Source organism: Pollicipes pollicipes, unplaced genomic scaffold (genome assembly GCF_011947565.3).
Source record: "Pollicipes pollicipes isolate AB1234 unplaced genomic scaffold, Ppol_2.1 Scaffold_5724;HRSCAF=6776_pilon_pilon_pilon, whole genome shotgun sequence".
Classification (NCBI taxonomy): domain Eukaryota; kingdom Metazoa; phylum Arthropoda; class Thecostraca; order Pollicipedomorpha; family Pollicipedidae; genus Pollicipes; species Pollicipes pollicipes.
The window spans coordinates 27,293,808-27,317,769 of NW_023596746.1; the positions used below are offsets into that span (position 1 = coordinate 27,293,808).

General features: G+C 52.0%; 1 protein-coding gene across 1 annotated transcript; it reads right to left on the reverse strand.

Annotated features, from left to right (window-relative positions):
* Positions 1-217: 217 nt before the first annotated feature.
* On the reverse strand, positions 218-23,247 carry LOC119103501 (kinesin-like protein KIN-14I). The gene is made up of 9 exons (XM_037227076.1): positions 23,181-23,247; positions 19,340-19,461; positions 9,108-9,306; positions 7,030-7,282; positions 5,344-6,258; positions 3,562-3,825; positions 2,785-3,155; positions 1,906-2,101; positions 218-817 (listed from the first exon to the last, which is right to left on the reverse strand). The coding sequence occupies exons 1-9, from the start codon at positions 23,237-23,239 to the stop codon at positions 752-754; spliced, it is 2,445 nt and encodes an 814-aa protein (XP_037082971.1). The 5' UTR covers positions 23,240-23,247; the 3' UTR covers positions 218-751.
* Positions 23,248-23,962: the final 715 nt, after the last annotated feature.

Genomic DNA, 23,962 nt, shown 5'->3' on the forward strand with positions numbered 1-23,962 from the left:
TTGAACTGATGCTCAGCCTGCAAAGCTAAGAAGCACAAACTAGATACGTTGTCAATGAACAGAACCGTAAAAAAAACAATCAACGTGATAAATAGTAATATAATCAGTGTTCTCCGTCTGTTTCTGCTAGGTGCATTTGACATGTTCCGCATTCCCTTCGGGCTGGTTCTTGTCCAGTGAATTCATGCTGGAAAATATACTGTTATTTATCATTTCAAGTGTGCACGCAACATCGAGCCGTAATCACAAGTCTCCTACAGGTGCGCATTGGAAAACATTGTCACTTGGCGCAAAAATACATCTAAATCGTTCACACACCTGCTATCACTTTGGTTCATTTGCAGTGGATCACAATTATTGCCCAGGAACGCGTAGGAAATCCCCTTCGACCGCAAGGTAGGACGGTCCATCTCGAGCCGTCACCAAGGCATCGACATTTAATCTCCAGCCTGGACAGATATAGAGGGTGCACACGTTTGAGGTCAAATAACGAAGCGTGGCTACTGGGCGTAATCCTGAAGTGTGGTGGCTGCACGTGTGTCAAAACGCCCTGTCGTCACATCAAGTCTGCTCGACCGAAATATACGAAACGTCATCACATATGTAATACCGTTATGTTAGCAAAATCGGTTGTGAACCTATTAAACGTGAACTGGTGTGCAAACAACGAGTGAATTATCGGTGGCTCACTTCGACTGAACTTGGTTGACTGAGATCTTTAGCAGTTCAGTTGAGCGTGGGTTCAGTTTGGTCAGCTATCGAATTCCTCGCCGCAGGACTGGGCAGTCTCGCACTTCTGCTTCAGCTTCGCGATAATCTGTGGAAAGGGTAGGTATCACCAAGTGAAAGCCAAATCTCTTGCTGGATATCGGAGATGCTTGTGGAGCTCTTCTCCTCAGATCCAGCGAGAAATGTCCATTCATAAGTCGGAAGTAACAACTGGCACTCGATGGGTACAAGGGAAGCAATCAATTACAATTACATGATGTAAAAACGGGGGATAACGGGCGGAAAACAGACATGATCATAACTTGCGGAAAGTACACGGAGAAATATGTCAGACTTGTGACCTCGCTGAGCATATTAGAAATATGGCTCAGATACAAAAAAAACATTGGGGAAAAATGCGTCTAAATACGATCAGTAAGGCATACAGTCACGTCAGGCCAGGAACGCAGTTTCACAAAATGAGGGACAGGGGCTTAGCGGTGAAAAATGCCGAAACATAGCCCAAAATACGCCAATCAAGCGATTTCACCGCGGGGTAATCCCAAGTTCTTCTCAACGTTAGGGGCTGGAGCCCAAAATCGTGGGCTGAAGAATGAGTAGGAAACCACACCCCTGGCTAGCCAGTCACATTGCATGATTTCGATTTCTCTCATTTTAGATGTTTCACCTTCCGGCGCCAACACCCAGCCATAAAACGTGAGTAAAGTAACCTCACTGGATAAAGAGCGTTCCAGGTCCGCACTGTGCGGCACAATGTACCCCATCACCCCGTCTGCCGCTCCCACAAAAAGTGATCTGTAATGACGTCACGGCGTGAGGACGGTTAACGTTCGGGAGCCGATGGCCCGAGGTTCTGTTCCGTACCCCAATGCCGGAGGAAACCTAAAGCAACCGATATTTTGGGTGCCTATACTGAGTTATCTAACCTATGTATACCGGGAGGTACCGGCTAAACGACGTTATAAAACAGAGATCGGCTATATTGACAGTACTCGACGTTTCAAGCCGCGCTTAGTCGTGCTTATAACCAATGCTTGCTTTATAACATCGTTCAATTAGTACCTCCTGGTAAACTGAAGGTCATTATCTCAAAATGAGAAATCTATGCTTGTAATAGCGAAAAAAACGGGAGCTGAAGGTCTTTCTTGCGCCTGCCAAGTGCGAATCCATACTAACGTTTTTTAGCCTGGTGATTTCCTTGTTCTCTGCGTTTCTGGCTGCCGAGTTGGTGATTTGTTTTACACGAGAAGCATACATGAGTGACACCATCGTCTCGTCTATGTTGTAGATCCCCGGCGAGATGTTGACGAACATCAGAGTTTTGGCGTTGCCGCCAAGGCTGTCCTGCATTAGCATCGTCAGCTTGCTGTTCCTGTGGACATCGTATTCGTCAAGCGTCAACTCACTTCCAACCACAGGCCGATATGGCTCAAAGCCCACGTTAGCTCTAGGCGAGCTCATTATGACGTAAATTACATGTGGAATATTCACCTCTGCTCCCCTATGGATAACGCCACTACTAACTAATATGTAGAGTAGACAACATTAATCGGCTACAGCTGTCGCCCCTATGACGTCACAAGCTTGCACGGGTCAGAGAATAAAGCTCTGCTCGGATACCGATGACGTCATTATTACTGACCTATGGGACACGACGTTCTGCTCCGCTGAGTGACGTCATTATGACGTCACTGACACACAGCACACGGCGCTGCGCTCGGCTATGGCTAACGTTACTATGACGTCACTGAACTATAGGGTATGAAGCTACTGTCGACCATGGATGACGTAATCATGAACTGACTTACCCGCAAAGAATGAAGCTCGGCTATAAACATCATTACTTTTGTGTAGGGGTGACATCCGGCCACCTTTGATCGACATAACTGAGCTGTAGAGAATAAAGCTCCACTCAGCCACGACTGTCGCACTATGACGTCACTGACCTGAAGGCTATGAAGCTACACTCGGCTATGGATGACGTCACTGTGACGTCGCTGATCTGTATAGGATGAAGCTCTGCTCGGCTATGGATGGCGTCATGACGTCACAGACCTGTAGGGGATGAAGCTCTGCTCGGCGGCCAGGGACGAGATGACGTCGGCCAGCGCCGACAGCGAGCGGTTGATGGCGTTGGCCTCCTTCAGCTGGTCAGCGGTGGCGCCCGACTTGGCGACGCGCTCGCTGCCGGCCAGGTCGAGCAGGCTGAGCTTGCCGCTGAAGACGGTGCCGTTGACGCGGCTGGTGGCCTCGACCGTGACGCCGATCACCAGGTGGGAGCGCGAGCTGGCCACGTTGAGCCGGGTGGCGGCCGTGTGCCGCGTACTGACCGCCTGCTGGAACAGCCGCTGCAGCTGGGCTGCGTCCTGGCACGCCGTCACCGTGGCGCCCTGCACGTGCACCAGGCCTCGCTTGTCCTTCTTCACCTAAGGCACATTGGAAGCGCCAGGGTGTTAGATTATCGGAAATTTTGCGTTTAATGTATCCACACTTGCCAGTGTGCGGGTAAGCGTGGATGCAGTCTACGTGTGCCCGTTTCATTTTGGAAGCGAGAACCAATGTCACACGATAAAACTGCAGTTGCTTTGGCCATTACAGGCATTAAGGAATAAGACCATTATCTAAACAGATCAAGTGCAATCCTCCGCGCTTCCATGCGCATCGACCGCGCTGTTGCCAGCAGATTCCACTAGCCGCTTGAATAGCAAACTGCGCCTGCTGGTACAGTATTCAAACTTGAACCATATGCAATGCTGTAATGGCTCTGGACTGGTGGCTGCAGTTGTGGATCCGCCGACCGTCTATCACATGCTAGACCTCCGGCGCACTAACCTCCAACTTATCGCCCGGCCTCGAGCCGGGCGGCGCGAGCAGGTCGAGCAGCCGGTCGTTGTACAGCTCCAGCATGTAGGCGCTGACGGCGTAGCTGAACTGGCCGCTGCGCGCCTCCGTCAGCTGGAAGAGGCGCTGGAAGGCTCGTGGTACGACGCCCGGCTGCCGCTCGTCCCCCAGCAGGGTGTACGTCTTGCCGGAGCCGGTCTGGCCGTACGCGCAGATGCACACGTTGTAGCCGTCCAGGCTCGACTGGATCAGAGACTGCGGAGCGTGGGGGCCGGGAAATGGGATGAAGTGCTCTAGCTCACGTGCAAGGCAGTAGGTTAGTGAGTACAGCGGCGTGCGTTGCGAGTGCTCGTCGAAGAACGCATGAAAATGTTTTGCCAAGTAGTGCACCGAGTTGATAATAATGCCCATTACTAAAATAGTGTTTTGACAATTAATCGTCTCTACATGTGTCCACAAACGGCTTGCATCATAGCCAGCACACACCTGCGTTGCAACACCTGCGACTGTAAATTCGACTTGTTAAATAAATCGTCGCTGGGCGAGCGAGGATGTGTACGAACCCCCGGGCTCCAGTTGGCAGGCTAAGGGAAAACGTCGCGAACGACAGCGCCGTAGAATATGTCATAGCTTATAGCATTTTCGTTGCGCACGGCTGAGAATGGGTCCGGCACGGTATGAACTGATGGCTGGTGTCGCCATTGAGCGGGTAAAAGAGAGACAGTATTGGTGCCGCGCAAGCTGAGAAGCACAAACAGCGCAAAATGGGTGACCGTTCCCCGATGCAAGAATATGCACTCCGCGATCTGTAAATTTGTAAGAAGAACCAATTTCGTCATATTGCGAGCTGGTCTCAAACACGCCAGCATATCAGCGGAGCTCCAAAACACGGACATTACTTCCGCGTACGTTACGGAGCACTACACGAGCGTGCAAAGTCGGTGGAGCAGGAGCGTTTCGCGTTGTTCTAACGGAGGCGACATGCACCGTGTACCGCGGCGTCATTAACTTCACGCCCGCCTGACTATATTCAGGCTTCACTTCTCACCAGCCGTGTGCGGCCGCCACCAGCGGTGACACCAAATTCATTTGCTCATCTCACGATCCGTGGTGCGACTGTGTTTCTCCCCACATCTTCCATCCCGTCCTTTGATGTGGTTGCCATGCTCATGTCAGTTCAATTGCCTGAAGATTGGATGGAGAGGTAGGAATTTACAGCAATTACCCGAATGTAGGACGAACATAGTTTCTGAGGTTTACTGTCCTACCACTGAGGAGCTGGGCTTGGCGTTTAACGTAAATGCTGCGACTGAGGCAACGACACGGTATGTGATGATCAGGATGATGATGCGCCGCCGCTAGACAGCTAATCGTTTGTCGCATGAGGTGATATGACGGCTTGAAGGTGCTGATGAAATTACAAGGCGTCGAAGGGATTGCGCGCTACTGCGTTTCGTTTTTGGAAGCGCCGCTGTTTACAACTGTTGTTGTCATGACCACCGCTGCGGCGCAAAGACACCTTTGGCTTCTCTGTTGTTCTTCAAACGGGAGGCTGCTAAGAATGGATTCCCACTGCAGTGCTAATGCTTATTTTGCTGTTGTGTTTTTTAAATGGGGTGCTTATACTTGTGGGTCAATTTCAGGTGTTTGATACAGACACAATGGAACGCCCGCTGGTAATATCATGGGACTGTGTATGGGCGAGAGCTGTGAGCAAGGCTAGGCACTAAAGACGCACTCGCTTAGATGTGGTGCGTCGCCTCAGTAACTCACCTCGACCTCCTCGAATATCCTCTCCTGAGACGTGTCGTCGGTGAAGACCTTGTCGAACTGGAACTCGCGCTGGCCCTTGTCGCCGTCCACGCAGAGCGTGAACTCGTCGGCGCAGTTGATGGCCGCCGCTCCGCCCCGTCTTCGCTCCATCTCATTCAGCGGCCTCAGCCGGCAGAACACGCGGATCCGACCCTTCAGCTCCTCCATCATGTTGTAGTACTTCTTCCGCAGCAGCCGCTCATGGTGGAGACTCTCGGACAGGGTGCGGTGATCGTCCAGCAGTCGTCCCAGCTCACTCTCGCAGTCGCCGAGACGCATCAGCTTGCTGCTGTTTTCCATCTCCTGCATCATCATCCGGCTGAGGTCGTCCTTCAGACGACCGTTCTCCTCCTTCACCCTGTCAAAGTCCAGCTTCAGCGTCGTATACTCCTCCTTTTTCGCGGACAGATCCCGCTCCGTCACCTCTTGCCGGCTGCGGGTCTCCTCCAGGCGGGCCTCCAGGGCACGCAGCTGGTCGTCATGGTTCCGCCGGTTCCGCTGCTGCGTCTCCAGCTCGGAGATGCGTTGCCGCTGCTCGGCGTCTCGGCTGCGCAGCTCCGTCACCGTGAAGCGCAGCTTTCGAAGCTCACCACTTTCCGTGCCGATTTTGTAGGTGGATTTGTGGTCCACCCCGTTCGGTCTGTGGTTGCCACTGTTCTGAGGATCGCCGCCGTCGTCCAGAGAGCCGGATGATATGTTGGTGGTGAGGCTGCTGGCGTCGAGGGTGTCGTGCTTGCCGACACCGTTCGTCGGCGGCTGCGAGTCCAGCGAGAACGGCACCCCCGAGTTGCTGAGCTGTTGCGTGAACTCAGCCAGCTTCGACTTGAGCGTAAAGTTCTGCAGCGTCAGCTCGTCCCGCACCCGCTCCAGCTGCACCTGCAACAGGGACACGGAGCGGTGGGCGCGCCAGCTACCGCGCCACTTGAGCGTCATGGCGCCTCTCCAGTCTAACCCGCCTCACTGCGCCGTCCGAGCGGACACCACAGGACGGGCCACTTAGCTCGGCGGCGATGGCTCGCAGACTGCGGACTGCGCCGTCGGCAGGCGGCCACGACACCAAGCGACTAACGCCAGGCTATCGCCACACCACTCATCGAGCGTCCGGCTCCGAAAGTTCTCACACTTTTACCGTTCGGCGACGCCCGGACGGCCGGCGGTAATTGTTGACTGAGAGCCGCGTGTGCGCTGTGTCACACGCCCCGAGTTGCGTCGCGCCCGGCACGCTTCGGCCGCGTTAACGACAACGCATGAACGGCGGAGCCCTCCAGCTCTGGGCAGTGACGGAGCGGGGCCGATCTTGTGCCGATTTCAACACGGATCGCGCGTTCCAGATGACGCAGTGAGGTAGTGATGGTGTACGCAGCAAGTCTTGCGGCTGGCGTCATTATGGGTGGATTGGCAAAACGGAGCTGAAGGGAGAAATTGGATAACGTGGCGGTGGAGTTAATTAAATGCCAGCTCCGTTTGGTTGCCGTTGGTATGTCCGCGGAGTTCTGAGTAAGGGCTGAGCATCTCACGGCAGGTGAGCCGTCGGAAGCAAAGACTGGAAAATGCTTCGCGTGTTTTTGCTTGATAAAATTATATGGGGAAGACTCAGTCTGGCTCATGGATCCGAGAATAAAAGCATCACCTGCGTCAGGTGCTTACCACGCTGCTCTGGAGCCGAGTGATCTCCCTGGCCGGGTCCATGGGTATTTTGTCGAGCCGCGCCCGCTCCAGCTGCAGCACGCGGCTGCGCAGCTGCGAGATGGTCATCTCACGCAGCTTCAGCTCGTCCAGCAGCCGGTCCGAGCTGGCCAGCGAGGCAAGCGTCTCCAGCGAGTTGAGGCTATGCTCCGACTCGATGTGCAGCGACTCCAGCTCGCTCGCTACCTGTTGACGCTTCGGTGTGTCCAGAGAGCTGAAAGCATGCGGATAAGCATCTCCCCGAGAGCACTTGCACGCTACGAGTAACACAGTCACACATACATCTTTCCTTTGCTCAGCGGGTAGTTCCGAAAACGCGACTTTATTTATTGAAACATGACAGAAAAAGTTTGGTGGTTCGTATACTTCATGTGTGAAATAAAACAGCCTGATGCGGATTTGGACATTGGGAGGACAGAACGCCTAAGGCACCGCAGAACCGTTATGCAGCATGCAGTTTTCAAAAAAGCATACCGACAATTGTCCTGAAGAATCAACCCGCCGGTGTCACACGCACGATGTCAAGCCCCATTCATGGCGACGCCGGCGTGTGACAGCCACGGTCACTTGGCAGATCACTTCACTTGACACGGTCACTTGGTCACTTGACACGGTCACTTCACTCAAAGTACGACGGCTATCCCGGGATAGGAAACGCAGCTCGCTCTATTCCGTTTTGTCTTATGGATCTGTCGCGTTTGCCTGCATTTGTTGTGCCATTCAGTGGCAGTGGCAGAACAGTACGTGATGACGACTGCGACTTTCAAATACATTTGTCATTCGGGTAGGAAAATTGTGTTCAATAAAGCCTTTGATCCAGCAGAGGACGGGCGCGGCCAGGGTTCAGACGTCTGAGTTCATCCAAATGTGTTATTAATCTGTTAATTTGATGAGTCGAACGCGGATAAAGCTGTTATCTTAACAAAACAATCCAGAACGACCATCCTAGAGCAGACAAAGGACTGTACGCGCCAGAAATGACTGCAGAACATCGACTAAACCAGTCTATAACTGGGCAGGACGCCTTCCATGGTCACGCTCTGCTGGGAGCTCACGATGGCCGTGACGTGCCTCTTGCTCTCGAATAGAAAAGTTCGTGAGTGGAACGCTCGCACAGCGGGGAGAAAGCAATCATGATGTTCATGAATGGGTAGTGACGACTGTCATCCATGACTACTGAAACAACCTGCCGCGAAGCATGTGAAGGGCGGGGTTCGTCGCTGGCAGTCTGTTACCTTGGCTCTCACGGACGTTCATAATTACTTTTGCTGACAGCAGACGCCTGTTATCCCAGATGAGGCTCTGTTATCAGCCCGTGGTTGCGAATTATGCGATCGACTATTCTGGAGACATTCCTCAAACAAATGACTTCCTCATTGTTCGCTGCGTGCTCCAAGATGTCATAATACACAAGCGTCCACAGGGTGGGCCGGAGAAAGCTCGAATCACCAGAAGTCATTGCTCTGACAAGGTGCGCACTTTCAGATGCAGAAATGTGGCTGGAAAGTTTCGAAATGGATGGTCAGATTATCTGACTGTGTTTTGAATCGGTTGTGTGCCTCCGAGCTACTCTTTGTAGCATCGGTTGTCAAGCTGTCCAGGCTGATTCCTCTGTAACGCTTATGTAAACTCTTATTCTCATTCTGTTCGGTGCCGCGTGGGTACTCTCTGCATCTGACTCTGTTTTCTGGCGAGCTCCCTCCACGTCTGAGTCCGTTCTGCAGCGATTCTGTGTTCTCCGCGTCCGACTCCGTTCTGTGGCGAGTGTGCATTTCCCTGTGTCTGACTCCGCTCTGTGGCGAGTGTGTATTCTCTGTGTCTGACTCCGCTCTGTGGCGAGTGTGTATTCCCTGTGTTTAATTCCGCTCTGTGGCGAATGTACAATCTCCGTACCTGGCAATATTCTGTGTGGCAAGTGAGTAATCTCCGTACCTGCTGATGTTCTGTGCGGAATGTATGCCTCTTGTGTCCGGCGGCCAATGTGTCACCCCGCGTCTGATCGAAAAGTCCGGCAGCGAGTGAGTGCCTCCGTGTCTGACCTGACGCCGTTCTGGAGCAGCTGCAGCTGTCGGCGCGTCTTCCTGTGGGCGCACCGCTCCAGGTGCAGCAGCACGGCCGGCTCCAGCTCCACCGAGTGACCTGAGCCGGGTCGGGTCTGCTCGTCTGTCAGCACCGTCCGCATCGCCTCCAGACTATCGGGCTCGTGGCCGGCCGTGCCCGAGTCGTGCTGCGCGTCCCCTGTGGTGTCAGACGCGCGGGTCAAATCCACACCACGCAGTCGTGCTGCGCGTCCCCTGTGGGGTCAGACGCGCGGGTCAGATCCACACCACACAGTCGTATTGCGCGCCCCCTGTGGGGTCACACGCGCGGGTCAGATCCATACCACACAGTCGTGCTGCGCGTCCCCTGTGGTGTCAGACGCGCGGGTCAGATCCACACCACACAGTCGTGCTGCGCGTCCCCTGTGGTGTCAGACGCGCGGGCCAGATCCACACCACCCAGTCGTGCTGCGCGCCCCCTGTGGGGTCAGACGCGCGGGACGGATCCACGCCACACAGTCATGCTGCGTGTCCCCTATGGGGTCAGACGCGCGGGTCAGATATGTGTCCCATCGGACTGCCGCCAGCAGACTGACACACATGTCTGAAGCAATGCATTGCTTCTCTTCTCCACAGAAGCACGACAGATACTGATTGCCAGTGGACACAGGCGTGCCGGCGACTCGCGCCGCGCAGTGTGTCGCACGTATTCGGGTGGACCTGTGGCTGTGGCATGAGCGCTGGTCGCCTGGAGACATCCTGCGCGTCACCGTTCGGAGGAACAACTCCAGCTTGATGTGACCGTTCGCGCCAGGAATTCTCAAGGCATTTGCAGCCAATATGACCTTTCTCGGAAAAGAGAGAAACAAAACTGGAACTCCTCAAATTGGTGTGGCAAGGAAATGACGGCCCTCAATAGTGACGAATCAATTCTATCAGCTCATTCGTTTTCCTTATCTGTTGTTTGGTGATGCATTTCACCGTGCGTGAGAAAACTAGCTCTAACGCAGTGAACTGATAGCCATGCTGTACCAGACACCCCATGTCTAACGCTCAGCTGATTACGCTACCCCTGCAGGCCGCCATCTCCATATTAGCTCCTGCGGCGTGTCTTTCACGAGCGTGAGGCTCCTGAATGGGAGTTCCACTTGTCTGCTTTCAGAAGATGCACGTCGCATGCGAGTGGCGGGCTTGACCGAGGGCTCAGTCAGCAGCGCGGGACGTCGCTGCCATGTTTGCAGTGTCGCTGTCCTCAACGGATATTCCTAGTATGGATGCTGTTAATATCCGCAGCCCAAACCTGGGAGTCACTTTCCGAAGCGCATATCCATACCCGTCTGGTGTTATACTCGTGTGCCGTTCCACTAGGTCATCAATCGAGGTAAAATCCACACCCGTCGCAGCGCACCAACACAGGCGGAACCGCACCCGGTCGCTGACATTATGGAAACGTCAGGCCGACGAAAGAACCCGTGGCCTGCTTGCAGAGGCATAGACGAGATTTGGTGCTGGGTTCAGGGAAGAGGAGGGCTTTCCCGAAGGATCTCTGACAACATCGCCGGTCCTGGCAGGCAAATGAGAGGATCCTTCCTTTAAGACGCGTACTGATGGGGAGGAATGAAATCAGCTATCCCCTAGTTCTCTCAATACCAGCTCATTTGTATGAAAAAGGGCAAATAGGCCTTACTTTAAATGTGTGCAACGTTCGTCGATGAAAATTTGTTACTGAAGTGGTTGCAACATCAAAGAGGCACTGGTTTTAGTGTTAATATGGACAAAATGTGTTGACTGAACTTATGGCTTATGGCATTTTACTGAGATAATTATGGCAGAAATATTTGTTTAGGAAACCATCGCATCCCTCAGCCGTCATGACCCCAATGCAGCTGCAGTGGTAATAAGATATCATCCTCCAGCTACACCGGAATGCCTGCTGTTATGTCCTGCCTTGAGGTCCTAACAGGAGGGCCAGAAACCCGAGAGGCCTTCAAGGAATGCTGCCAGCGGCCTGTTGCCAGTGGCATGTTGGCAGGGGTCTTGCAAGGCCTATTTCCAATTCCTTCCTGCCGAAAACTGTCCTGAAAGCATAAGGAAACAAATATTTGAGGTGTCTGGAGTTCCAGGACCCAGCTCAGTACCTTGGAACTCCAGGAAAAGCACTTACCCCTAACGCCCTCTCTTGGCTGCGCTAGTTACCGTTCGGCCGGGTCAGTGACACGGCAGCTCGCGCCGCGACCGGGCGCCGCCGGCCGTGACCCGTTCCAGCGGACCGCCAGTGTCGAGCCGCTGCCCGTTCCAGCTGCGCGTCACGCGCGCGCCCCCGACGGCGGCGTGGCGCGCCAAATTGGCCCAGTTCCGCCGCCCGACGGCGGCCACGGCGGCCTAGGGGAACCAGCCGCAGCGGGCATCTCCCGCGACGCCGCGGGAGGCACGTGCCCGGTCTCACGCCCGCGGACAGGACGTCACATCTGGCTGCGAGCTACTAGACAATGGCGGCGTTGGCTTTGGTCTGTGGAAGTATTTTGGAGCGTGCTCTATTTTTAGGATGGATGAGGCATGTGGCTGCGTGAGCGTAGGATTCATGTTTTGTTTGCGCGCTCCTACGGACCTGTTGGCTTATTTTCCCCGTTGTCATGACATTCTATTGAAGCGACCATACAATTTTTAAGCTGTGTCAAGACTTTGTCGCCCACGCAGAAACATATGGCTATACGAGCAAATAACGGGGCGAACACAATTTAACCGACCGCTTGGAAATCAGCTAAGAAGTTAATCTTTTGAACGAAGGGAGCATGACATGCGCATACATTGCCGCTGGTACAGCACGTGAATGACAGGCTTTTGGACGGGAATAGGAACACTTTGTGCGACATCAACTTCTGAAAAAGATTCCGAGCGACAAGGGCAAATAAATGCCCTTAGAATATTTTGCCTTCTTCAATACCCTTGCACTACGTCCAACCCCCAAAGCGTACAAACACATTGAGCACGCTTGGGGGGGGGGGGATTGCTTAGGCTATCGTATCGTATCGTGTGGTATCGTCCTGTTCTGATGTGTTAGCGTACATCCAACGTTCAGCCGTCGTCAGGTGTTGTTATCATCCAGACCTTCTCAGGACTCAAGAACACCTGACAGCAGCCGGAAAGCTTATTGGCAGAAGCGGCTATGCATGCTAACACACTAGTCGAATACAAAAGTCCGAGCAATATTCTATGTCAGATACTAACGCGCCGTCTTAATCCTTCCGTGAAGTAAAAGGCAAGGCTTTGCAGAATTTCCTTTGCTAATCACCTTAACTTTTGACGGAGATTCGTGGTTGTTGAAACAGCACACGCGGATTTAAAACAAGCACGTTAACTTCTGTGTGGAGGCGATGCAGTATATCGAAAAACTACCACGACGGCCATACTGAGAACGAGAGCGCCGAGCCTGAAAACCTTACCAGGTCGGAGAGAGGCGAAGTAGCTAGCCAGCATCGAGTCCAACGCGACTCCCACCGATCTGTTAACTGGGCTTACTGGGCTCTCCGTGTCCCAACCACGCTACGAATCCACTGTCGGCACCGCCGTCACATGCGTCACCACCGTTCGCGGTGGCGACGGCCGGACGTGTGGTGCGGGCAGAGGCCGGCGGCCCGGCCGACTGTGGCCCGGCACCACTGCCCGGCAGCTAACAGTACTCACGGAGCCGGAGACGGACGGACGGACGGACGGCGGCGGACGGCCCGCGCCCAGCCCGACCTCAGCGTGCCGCCGCCGTCCGACACCAACTGGAGCGCTGCGCCGCCGCACGACACGCGTAATGGGAGCACGTGCACGGCTTTCACTACGATGCCACGCACATCTGTGGCTCCCGTTTTGGGGTGCACGCTATTTTTCTAGATGAGGCGCTCAGCAAACGTGCCAGACGTGTGCTAGTGGGTTGTGGTTGATGGATTAGATGGAACACAACATGCAGCGACTAACAGGCGCGGATGCGTATTGAAACATCCGGAGTTGATAACATGCAATGTAAAACACCCAGAATCGCAGCATCCAGCTTTCATAAAATCCAAAAGTCGCCCTATGTCCCCGGACAGAAGAGAACCACAACATCCAAGCTAGTAGCAACCGCAACATTCAAAGGTCATAACAGCCAGCGTCCATGGCGTCCAGAGGTTGGGAAGTTACCACTTCCTGGCAAGTCTTGAACTATTGGTTTGGATATTACCCGATAGAGAGATATCGTAACCGAACCTGGCCTTCTATACCGACCAATGACGTCATGTGGTACGGTGATGCCCTATTAAACCACTCTGCATGAACATAGACAACGTTTTGTTTATGCACGGCAACTTCGCCGAGTCGGCGCGTCGTCGGTAGCACAGGTATTATAGAATTCACAACTTTGATCTCTGGCCCGTGGTATCGAAGATAGCTGGTTACTCGGCAGCAGCCGCACGGTGGTCGTGGAAGGCTTTTATCCGGTTACCTGCTGTATTTTATTGCGTGGATAAAATCGTCCGCGGTATTTGACTCCGTTGTTTGCTCTACGCATTGGTGATGGTGAGCTCATCTGTTCAAGGAGCTTATGACTGATTACAAATCATCCGATTTGTGGGAAATCCACACGTGGATCCCATGATGATGATACACACTTTAAGGATCACCGCTGAGTGAAGTACACTGGGCCCTCTCTGAGAGCTTAGGTTGGCGCAGCTACAAGGCAGTTTAATAATTGTTGCTATGCGTTTATGTTTCGGTGATGAAATACGATAGAAAATTTAGCGCACAAAAGACCGGATGACGGACATGTGTTGCGGTGACTCAGTGTTAAAATGCGCCACCGGATCGGATGGACCGGACCGTCGCCATCGGATGAACGTTACAAGGCAGACATTTACTTTGCAGCTGTGTTCATAGCAGCGGGGTGTCATTGCGATTGTTCTGGGGGGGTTGATGAATGGTGTGTCCTGAAGGTTCGTTGCGGGCGCCTTGACCCGACCGAGTATATGCCTGGCGACGTTTACCCTTGGCCTATCCTGTGATGAACAGGTGTCTTTTCGGTCAGCGACGAAATTTGGACCAGCCTTAATTGTCAACTGGAACCGAATCTATCAGAAACCGTTGCAATACAGCTTTGAAAGCCATAAACTACACAAAACAGGGATGCATGATGTGCAATGCGTCATAAGCACCATGAATGTTTTCGTGTCGTGGATTCCATTTGTACTTAAGTAGCATTTGCTGGCATTACCAAAAGTATCGGTGGTTAGGGCGTGGGTCTTAGTGCATGAGGCCAGTTTAACGCCGGTGAGCACAATTGATTCGGTTCAAACCTCAGGTGTCGCATGCACGGAGAAAGGCACTGTCTCGGTTCAAACCTAAGGCTTCGTAAGCACGGATTAAGGCATTGGTTCTGTTCAAGCCTAAGGCTTTGCATGCACAGTGAAAAGCGAGAACATGTTTGGTCAGCTCTGTATCATAATCACAACTGTACTATTCCACGCCGTGCTTGGCAACGCTAGTGTTGGAGAAAGAGCTCTTACAGGGCTTAATCCATCCAGAAAATCCCTCTCCATTGCTTTGCTATCAGTTGTACACACCTTGTCTGTTACAAAATGTGTTACCTTGGGTTGAAACTTGTTATGCTGTTTCATATCACAGTTTTTTTTGCTGTCTATAACTGCAGCGTCTTAACTGAAATTTTGTGTTTTTAAGATAATGCCTAAAATTCAGATTTCCGGCATTAACAATACACGCTTAAGAAATACTTACTCCTCAATCCAAAACCACCAACCAAAAATCGAAAACTGTATAACCTGTTTCGTTGCATGGGTTAAGTAGACGACGGGTCACTATCCAAGTAACGAGCCGTGCTTAGCGATATTGGTTGATTGTTTGTATTGTAATAATCATGTATATATATATATATATATATATATATATATATATATATATACATAATGTCGGATTTCGGGCCTGCGACTATTTCGTTTTATGACAAACTTGTTTAGTGTTTAGCACAACTCTAATTTCAGTACCGCCCATGGAACATATTGCGACCTTTCAAAGTAGCATCTGGGCAGCTACGTATCGCAACTGTCCCTACCATTTGTCCTCTAATCCGTTATGAACACATTCACGCATGGTGCATTTAGTGCTCTGTATCTTAACGGAGCATGCGGCGACAGTACCTTATTGCAGCGGTGGCTAACCGATCGTTGGAGCAACACTATTCGATCCTTGGAACTGTCGCGTGTCCGGCACAGAAGAGGCCGAGTGTCCGGCACAGGAGGGACCGCGTGTCCGAGACAGGAGCGGCCGTCGGGCACATGGGAGGCCGTGTGTCCGGCACAGGAGAGGCCGCGAGTCCGGCACAGGAGGGGCCGCGTGTCCGAGACAAGAGCGGCCGTCCGGCTCAGGAGGAGCCGCGTGTCCGAGCTAGGGGCGGCTGTCCGGCGCAGGAGAAGCCGCAGGTCAGACGCAGGGCTGGGAGGCGTTCGCACCGGGCTGCGCATCGTTTAACCGTCACCCCGATTAGTCGTTTCACATAGCGCGGACGGAGACTGATGGGAGGGGGTTCATGCGATCCATCTGGAGTTTCCAAACTAAGAAAGATGGGGCATCACAACGAAAAACGAGCCGATGGAAGGGCTTCAGAAATATCTCGTGATTAGCAATTCGTTGTATGTTACTTGGTCAACAACTGATCGTAATGGACCCCATGAAAGGTCAAATTGTCCTGAAAATCTAAATTGTGACTAGGCATGGCTTCGTGCATGAGAACAGAACTGAAGTGCAGCGTGCAGCGACACAGAACTGAAGCAGGCATGTTTCTTTACCTATTTATGATGCAAGGATCCCTTAATGTAACAGTGTCGGCACCTGGCGCCTGGACGCGGAATCCCCGATTATCGCCCGTGGCTTGCGCCGGCCGTGGATCGCCGTGCAGCGTTCCTAAAAGGCGACCGCTTCCCTGTAACCAAAGCTGCTAGGGGCACGTTTTGATGTCAAGACAAGTCTTAGGGATGCCCCAGAGGATTCCAAAAGTTTGGATGTGATTGCGTGACATGCCGGGGAGGTGTCCTCCGAAAACCTTAGGGGCGGCGTCTACTAAGCTGGTTGTTCTTTGGAAGCGCTGGGGGTTGCATACAGCCTGCCGGTCTCAGACCTAAAGCGCATCCATGAGACCCGCCTCATCGCGGACCCAAAATCACGTCATCAGCTGCTGCAGACGAGCTATCCGGCCAGATCCTTATCCGTTCTGCTAAAGTGCAGAGGCTGGTGTGTGCCTTATACGACAGATTGGCGAGCTGACTCTGCACTGGGTAGTGGGTTGTGCCAGTTTAATCATGGGAACGAAGCTGCTGACTGCCTGGCCAATGAAGTGACGATTTGGGACCAGGCCACCAGTCACGTCGACCTGACCAGGGCGGAGTTGGTAACTGCTGTAACACTGTTGATCTGGCCCATGCCAGAGTCGTGGTGACCCGCACTCAAATGCCGCACTCGAGACCTGAGTTTGACGCACTGGGATTCATCACCGTCTCTCGACAGTGGATTAATACATTTTATGCGGACTTTATGACTTTATGATCTTGTGAAGACGACCCTTTCATTATCTGAGAAACCTAGAGTTGATTGCGTCATATGATTATCTGGTGAAATAGGCCGATAATCATCTCGGAAACCTATTATTAGGACTGCAAGCCTTTGTACTGAATCCCGATGGGGACTACCCTCGCACCAAACAAGAGCTTCTTTAATGCAGATATCGCAAGCCCTTGATATGTGTGCCACTCACCAACAATCTAAGCCTGGAATTAGCTCAGCGGAGGATCATGTCCATGAGGCTTACTGACCTTTTATGAAGATATCTTGTGACATATTAATCCATCATGTGGCAGTGGAGTGACAATCATCCTACAAAACAAGAGCTTAACCCTCTCGCTAACCTGGAGATTGGCTCCGTCTGAAGTTTTCTGAGGACACCTCTACGGCATGTCCTGCGATCCCGCCCAATTTTTGGCAGCCTCTGAGGCATCCATTGCGTGTGTTTTGACACAAAAAAACAGAGGACCGAAGACCTGTCCCCAACCAGACTTACGTTCGGCTGGAGCTGAATTGTTCAACTGCGCATGCGCCAATCATTTCGGGGTGAGCAGCGAGCTGAGTGGGCTCTTTAGAAAAAAATGTCGCTTTGAGCGATGAGTTGAACCATATTTGTCGTAAATTACATGAGCTTTATCGGAACCCAGTCATTTCTAACAAGGTCGTATCAGTGAGCCATATGGCTCAAATTAGAATGGAAACAAGAGAAAACACGGCTCTCCTCAGACAAATTAACAGACCATTTCAGAGTGTTAAAATAAACAGCATGCAACATACCTCATGCAGCTATTTGCAACATCACCACAAAGTTTGCTATTGTAATGCCTAACCAGCAAGCGCAATATTGCTGATTCCGGTCTTTGCTTTGCCAAATCCCAGGCAGGAAACAAAGGATGTCACATGGCACAACCGTTATTCATTCCTATGCCGTATGCTAAAATCAGCGAAATATTGTTTAGTACCTATAATCATAGGTGTCAGGTAGAATGTACTAGCCTAGTGCTGAGACTTGAGGGAGCTGGTTGGTAGCAAGTTACAAGAAAGGTGACGTTGGCCGCACTGGATCTGCTAGGTTTGCCACCATCAGTCATCAACCATCATTAAATGACACACTCGCTTGTGGGCTATTTGAATATATTTTGCATGCTGCGGTATAGTACATTTATGCACATTTGTGAATGAATCATGTGGCTCATCCGAAAAAAAAATGGTGCGGCTGTGAGTCATGGGCTGCACTGGATCCCAAAATTTGTGAAGGGGCCCTGAGCGGGTCCCAAAAATTTGTGGCGAACGCAGGCCTTTTCCTAGCATTCCTGGTTTCTAGGAAGCGATATTTCTTTAGAAACACTACACGGTGGTCAACAGACGGCGTGGGTGGCGGGCCAACAGCGTGACATTAAAGGATACTTACATGAGGAAAACGTATGCTGAAAACACATTAAACTGTGCAACATTGCCATTAGCATTAAACAAATAACACTCAAGTGGAGGTCAATCTACTATTATTTTTCGTGAGCCTCTATCTTCCTTAATTTCGAAACGCCATGAGGAGAGGGTCGCATCGATTCCTCCCCCTCCCCCCCCCCCCCACCATCAGTCATCAACCATCACTAAATGATGGTTGAGACTAATTTGATACAATTATCAGATGAAGCCACACTTAAAATAATTAACTTACATGGCTATGGTTTCCTATTCAATTGGGGGGGGGGGGGGATTGTCCATGAGCAAACTATGCACAGCAAACGACCACCGCTTAAAGTATTGCAAACATCTCGAACGGACTTTTATATCCGCTTTGTCGAACTGCTACCTTGACCTTGGGACATTCTCGAGGTCACTGTGTCTTCCGCTCCACTCGACTCCAGGGCTGGAACGACCACTAGAGAACGCACAGAACAGCACAGCGGAGACGCTGACTGGGCCGCCGTCGGCCAGTCACCACGAGCATCACGATGGAAGCGGGGTCACGTCCTCGCAAGCTAGCTGCAGGCCACCGTTCGATGTGAAAAACAGCGAGATTATTCAATGTCCAGTTCTATACGCGTTGGGCGTGGAAAAAGAAGTGGAAACATAGACATAAAAACGTATGCCGCGCACCTTGCACCATCCTCACATACGTTGCCCCTTAAGACGTGATACATGTTTATCGGCTACGAAGACCTTGAGCTTGGAATGTTTGTTTTAGCGTCTCTGCTACCGTGTATTGTACGCATAAGTACTTCATTCATCCTTGTTCCTGCCTGAGTCAGACTTGGGCTGTTGAAGTGTTTGCTTGAGTGAAATGAACGTGCACAGAACGATCCCAAGCTGACGATACATCTCAGGCTCCAGAAATAGGCAGCATTCCGAGATAAGTATCCCGGACCGATGTAAAGAGCTCGCGTGAATTAGACACATCGAGATAGTCATCAGGCCCAATAACGCTTCGCTCCACCGATTTTTCCCATTGTCTGTTACTTGGGCCGACACAAGAAAGAGTTCGGCGCCGCTTAGCGGTCTATCACCTAGGAAATAGCAGCAAGAGGCGGTAATGGATAGATAAAGAGGGCTGATGGTAGACAGGAGTCAATGATTCTCATGAGGAAGCTCCAACACACGGCGCTACGCATGCGACCGACCTGCTTCAGGTGACTTACCGATCAGATCCTGTGGCAGCGACTTCTGCACAGCCTCCAGCACCTGGATCTGTCCCTCCAGCGACGTCAGAACCGAGTCCAAGTGGGAGACCTGGGAGTACAAGGACTCCAGCAGTTCTGGTCTGGAGAGACAACACAGCCACGTTAATACTGAGTTTATGTGAAAACTCTGGGAGTACAAAGACCTTAGCGGTGCATGCCTGATAAGACACACAGTGACACATGTACCAGGTTTTACTGGGAGGCCTGAGAGCCTGACCGTTTGGGTCCAGGGCTGTGTGTTTGTGTGTGTGTGGCGGGGGGGGGGGGGGGTCCGAAAATACTTGAAAAATGAGAACATGATTTGGCTGCCCATTCGGACTAGAGCCCTTTCGAACAGAAATGATAATTTCAGGGCTATGGGATGAAGGATAATCGATAGCGGTGGGGAGGAACTAACCACGCCCGGGAAGCCAACCACCGAGCCTTAGCTGCGCGGGGACGCCTTTGCGGGTATGCGCCGGGCAATCGCGAGGATATAGATGAGCAATAGAAAAGGAGAGAGAGAGAGAGAGGGAGAGAGAGAGAGAGAGAGAGAGAGAGAGAGAGAGAGGAGAGAGAGAGAGAGAGAGAGAGAGAGAGAGAGAGAGAGAGAGAGAGAGAGAGAGAGAGAGAGAGAGAGAGAGAGAGAGAGAGAGAGAGAGAGAGAGAGAGAGAGAGAGAGAGAGAGAGAGAGAGAGAGAGAGAGAGGAGAGAGAGAGAGAGAGAGAGAGAGAGAGAGAGAGAGAGAGAGAGAGAGAGAGAGAAGAGAGAGAGAGAGAGAGAGAGAGAGAGAGAGAGAGAGAGAGAGAGAGAGAGGAGAGAGAGAGAGAGAGAAGAGAGAGAGAGAGAGAGAGAGAGGAGAGAGAGAGAGAGAGAGAGAGAGAGAGAGAGAGAGAGAGAGAGAGAGAGAGAGAGAGAGAGAGAGAGAGAGAGGAGAGAGAGGAGAGAGAGAGAGAGAGAGAAGAGAGAGAGAGAGAGAGAGAGAGAGAGAGAGGAGAGAGAGAGAGAGAGAGAGAGAGAGAGAGAGAGAGAGAGAGAGAGAAGAGAGAGAGAGAGAGAGAGAGAGAGAGAGAGAGAGAGAGAGAGAGAGGAGAGAGGAAGAGAGAGAGAGAGAGAGAGAGAGGAGAGAGAGAGAGAGAGAGAGAGAGAGAGAGAGAGAGAGAGAGAGAGAGAGAGAGAGAGAGAGAGAGAGAGAGAGAAGGGGGTCGGAAAAGTTAACATATCTTTATTTGTGGCATATAAACAAGGCGTTTTTAACTAACCGTGGCATCATATTTAACAAATGGTGAGCAGTGAGCATTTATGCATGCGTGCATCAAAAAGGCTCTTTAGCCCCTGCCCTAACCTTAAGACGTCTATGATAGTTCAGAGTTGTAAACGTAACTTGTGGAATTATTCCAGATCAATGCAACCGTTTTGACCATCAGCGCCTCCGTCTCTCACGCACACTGTAGTGGGATACAGATGCTGTGGAGAGCTTACGCCACGGGGCCTTTGGCGGAAACAGCACGCCATTGGAAAGCTTCGGTAAAAGGAAGTGCTTTTGACGCTTGAATTCCTAATCAATGTGTATTTGAGAACGCTTTGGACTTGTTCTCCAACGTGTGTCGATCTCCGCCTTGCCAAATAATTGCAAAATTTGAAACGTGGCACAAAATGTAGCCATTTCTGCAGACATTACAACGCACGGGCGATGGAACAGTCGCCGGATCCCAATAACCCGAGTAATCCTCGCGTGATCTGTTATCCCGCGTGCAAGCGACAAATACACGGCACCGTACCCGGGGTCACTCGTGCCACTGGAGGCCGCGCAGAGGGATTCAAAGAGGCGTGTGGAGTGCGATTGGGTGAGCACATGGCATTGTAGATGTTTATTCTCAACGTCCGACATGTCAAAGCAGTCAGGGATGGCGCATTTGGAGCGCTGGCGCCGCGAGGACTCCGGTGACGGGCTCCACCGACTGGGTTCACCGCCCCACTCCCTGCTGGGGCTCCACCGAAGGGGCTCCGCTGACGGGGCTCCACAAACGTGGCTCCGCTGACGGAGCTCCCCTGATGGGGCCCCGCTGACGGGGCTCCACTGACGGGGCTTCGCTGACGGAGCTCCACCAACGGGGCTCCGCTGACGGGGCTCCACCAACGGAGCTCCGCTGACGGAGCTCCACTGATAGGGCTCCGCCGATGAGGCTCCGCTGACGGAACTCAGCTGACGAGGCTCCGCCGACGGGGGTTCACCGACGGGGCTCCGTTGATGGAGTTCCACCAACGGGGCGCTGCTGACGGGGCTCCGTTGATGGAGCTCCACCAACGGGGCGCCGCTGACGGGGCTCCGCTGATGGGGCCCCGCTGACGGGGGTTCACCAACGGGGCTCCGTTGATGGAGCTCCACCAACGGGGCGCCGCTGACGGGGCTCCGTTGATGGAGCTCCACCAACGGGGCGCCGCTGACGGGGCTCCGTTGATGGGGCTCCTCTGATGGGGCTCCGTTGACGAGGCTCAATCGACAGGGCCGAAGTTGGAACTAACGGGGAGGGAAAAGTGCCTGCTCCCAAGATATTTCGTGACAAAATTGGGCTAAAGGGAGAACCAAAGTGTCCTTAGGTAGTTAATGCAAATCTGAGCAACTTTTGACCATGTGACATCTTTGTTGGAAGATATAGGCAACTTAACGTCGGACCATCAATCACTTTTCTTCTAATTTGTATGCAATGAATCCACGAATCGCCTCTGTAGGCTCAATATGTCTGCAGTCGAACGATCTCGTAGCTTTGTTCGATCACTTAGCTTTGTTCAACCCAGTATTCTATGATGCTGACCTTTTAAATTAATTTATTTCGAATGTTTTTTATGGGTTGCTTTGGGTCCAGAGTACCTGCGAAGCATAGCTTGTTGCGTGTACCCTCAACTCACAATCGAAGTTGTACCGTTTAATCCAACATAATTTTGCCTTCGTCGTTTCGCCAGACAGGAATGCGGAGGATTTTTAGGGCCGCGCAGTGTTGCAACATGGCCATTCCGGGCCTTGGTTGACCTTTGTTGCTCAGTTGTTAGCAGACCTTTGCAATTCAGTCAGGTCAAACAGTGCCCACGTTCTGGGACTCGTACCCAGTGCCGCTGGATTACAAACTCAGCATCTTGCCCCCAGACCAGGGAGACGTATAGCATTTTCCCCTAGTCGAAAGATACATATTTGGGCCAGTTGTCCAGCCAGCTGCATTTGAATGTCAGTTTATCTCAGTGGTCAGTGCAAGTGGTGACCTGTGATGGCAAAACGTTACATGCCAATGAGAAAGCAACACCTTCGTGTATGGTACTTGCTTGAAACTTATCTTAGTCACCGACCTGACATAACACGGGCCCCACAATTTCTGAATGCCTTCGAAATTGATGATGCTTAATGTATAAAAGCATGAGGCGTCATAATAGCATCTTATAAAGGTCATAATAGCATCATCATAAAAGCATCTTAATGTATAAAAGCTCCCTAATCGTTCTGCAGCTATTCCGAAAATGTCAGTCGGTGGGTTGCTGCCCCTCCCTCATGAGACAGATTGCTTGAGTGTGACCACTGGTTAGTGCTTTCTTTGGAGCGTCCTGCGTAATAATGACGGTCGTGTATCATTGCTTATATATAGTGTCATTATTAGCATCGCAAATGACGGAGCACCAGGAGCCTCAGGTCTTCCTCGCATCAAGCATGAATAATTCGCGTGTTTTAGGAGATAGAGCAATGGGGAAGAAGCAATCCATGTTTGTTTTGATTTCTAAACGCAACCCATTTATATCACTCTCGACATGATCACCTAAAGCAGGTACTTACGATCTTGTCTTTTTAAGCTTCTGTGCTGCAGACCTTTTATAGATACTTCTGACGTCCATGATGCGGTTGCTTGTGTTTCAAAATGTAGCGTGCGGCCCGACACCGGCATGCTGCTCGCCGACTTCGATTTGAGAACCTCTCAATTTCCGTGTCCACTCACTCCACAGCCGACGATCGCTGAGCACAGTGGGGGTGTGCCCTAAGTTCTGATACGGTCACATCCACACAGCAAGTCACTGTCGCCTCCCGAGGCCTGGCGGGGCGACCGTGTCCCCTCTGTCGGCGACCCTCAGCATCGCCGCGTCGCTGCCTGCCAGCACCTCTGTTTGCGGAGAGTCGCGAACCTGAACGCGCCTGCGCGACGAATGAGCGTCGGCAGCTTGACCACTACAAGAGCACACTTTCCCTGAGGTCACGGTCTGGTAGGTCAGTGGGTGTAATCACGCTCCTGCTCATTCTCACGAGAGAATACCAAGTCAGAGTTTCTCACGGAATCCGAGCGGAAGGTGATGAGCTTTTAAGAGAACAAAGGAAGTGATTATTGCTTGAGGATGTGGAGCCCAGCACAGGCGTCCAGCAAATACACAGAGGTTTTTAAAACTTTTGGAACAATGGAAGGGAATAGGCGCAATCGACATGGCTATTTTGTTTCTTTTCAAGCGGAAGAAACGCATTCGCGGTGATTGAATGCAGACATCCGCATGCAGTCAACCGGCAAACAGCTGATGTCTTATCATACGAACGATTTATTTTTGTATGTTTGAGTAACTTTATAGCATTTG

What these genes read in the sequence shown, in the direction of transcription:
- LOC119103501 (XM_037227076.1), bottom strand. Translation starts at nt 23,239, where the DNA reads ATGGACGTCAGAAGTATCTATAAAAGGTCTGCAGCACAGAAGCTTAAA. An exon ending in AAGCTTAAAAAGACAAGATC is followed by an intron (nt 19,462 to 23,180) that starts GTAAGTACCTGC and finishes TTGTCTCTCCAG; the next exon opens with ACCAGAACTGCTGGAGTCCT. An exon ending in GGATATTCGAGGAGGTCGAG is followed by an intron (nt 3,826 to 5,343) that starts GTGAGTTACTGA and finishes CACGCTCCGCAG; the next exon opens with TCTCTGATCCAGTCGAGCCT.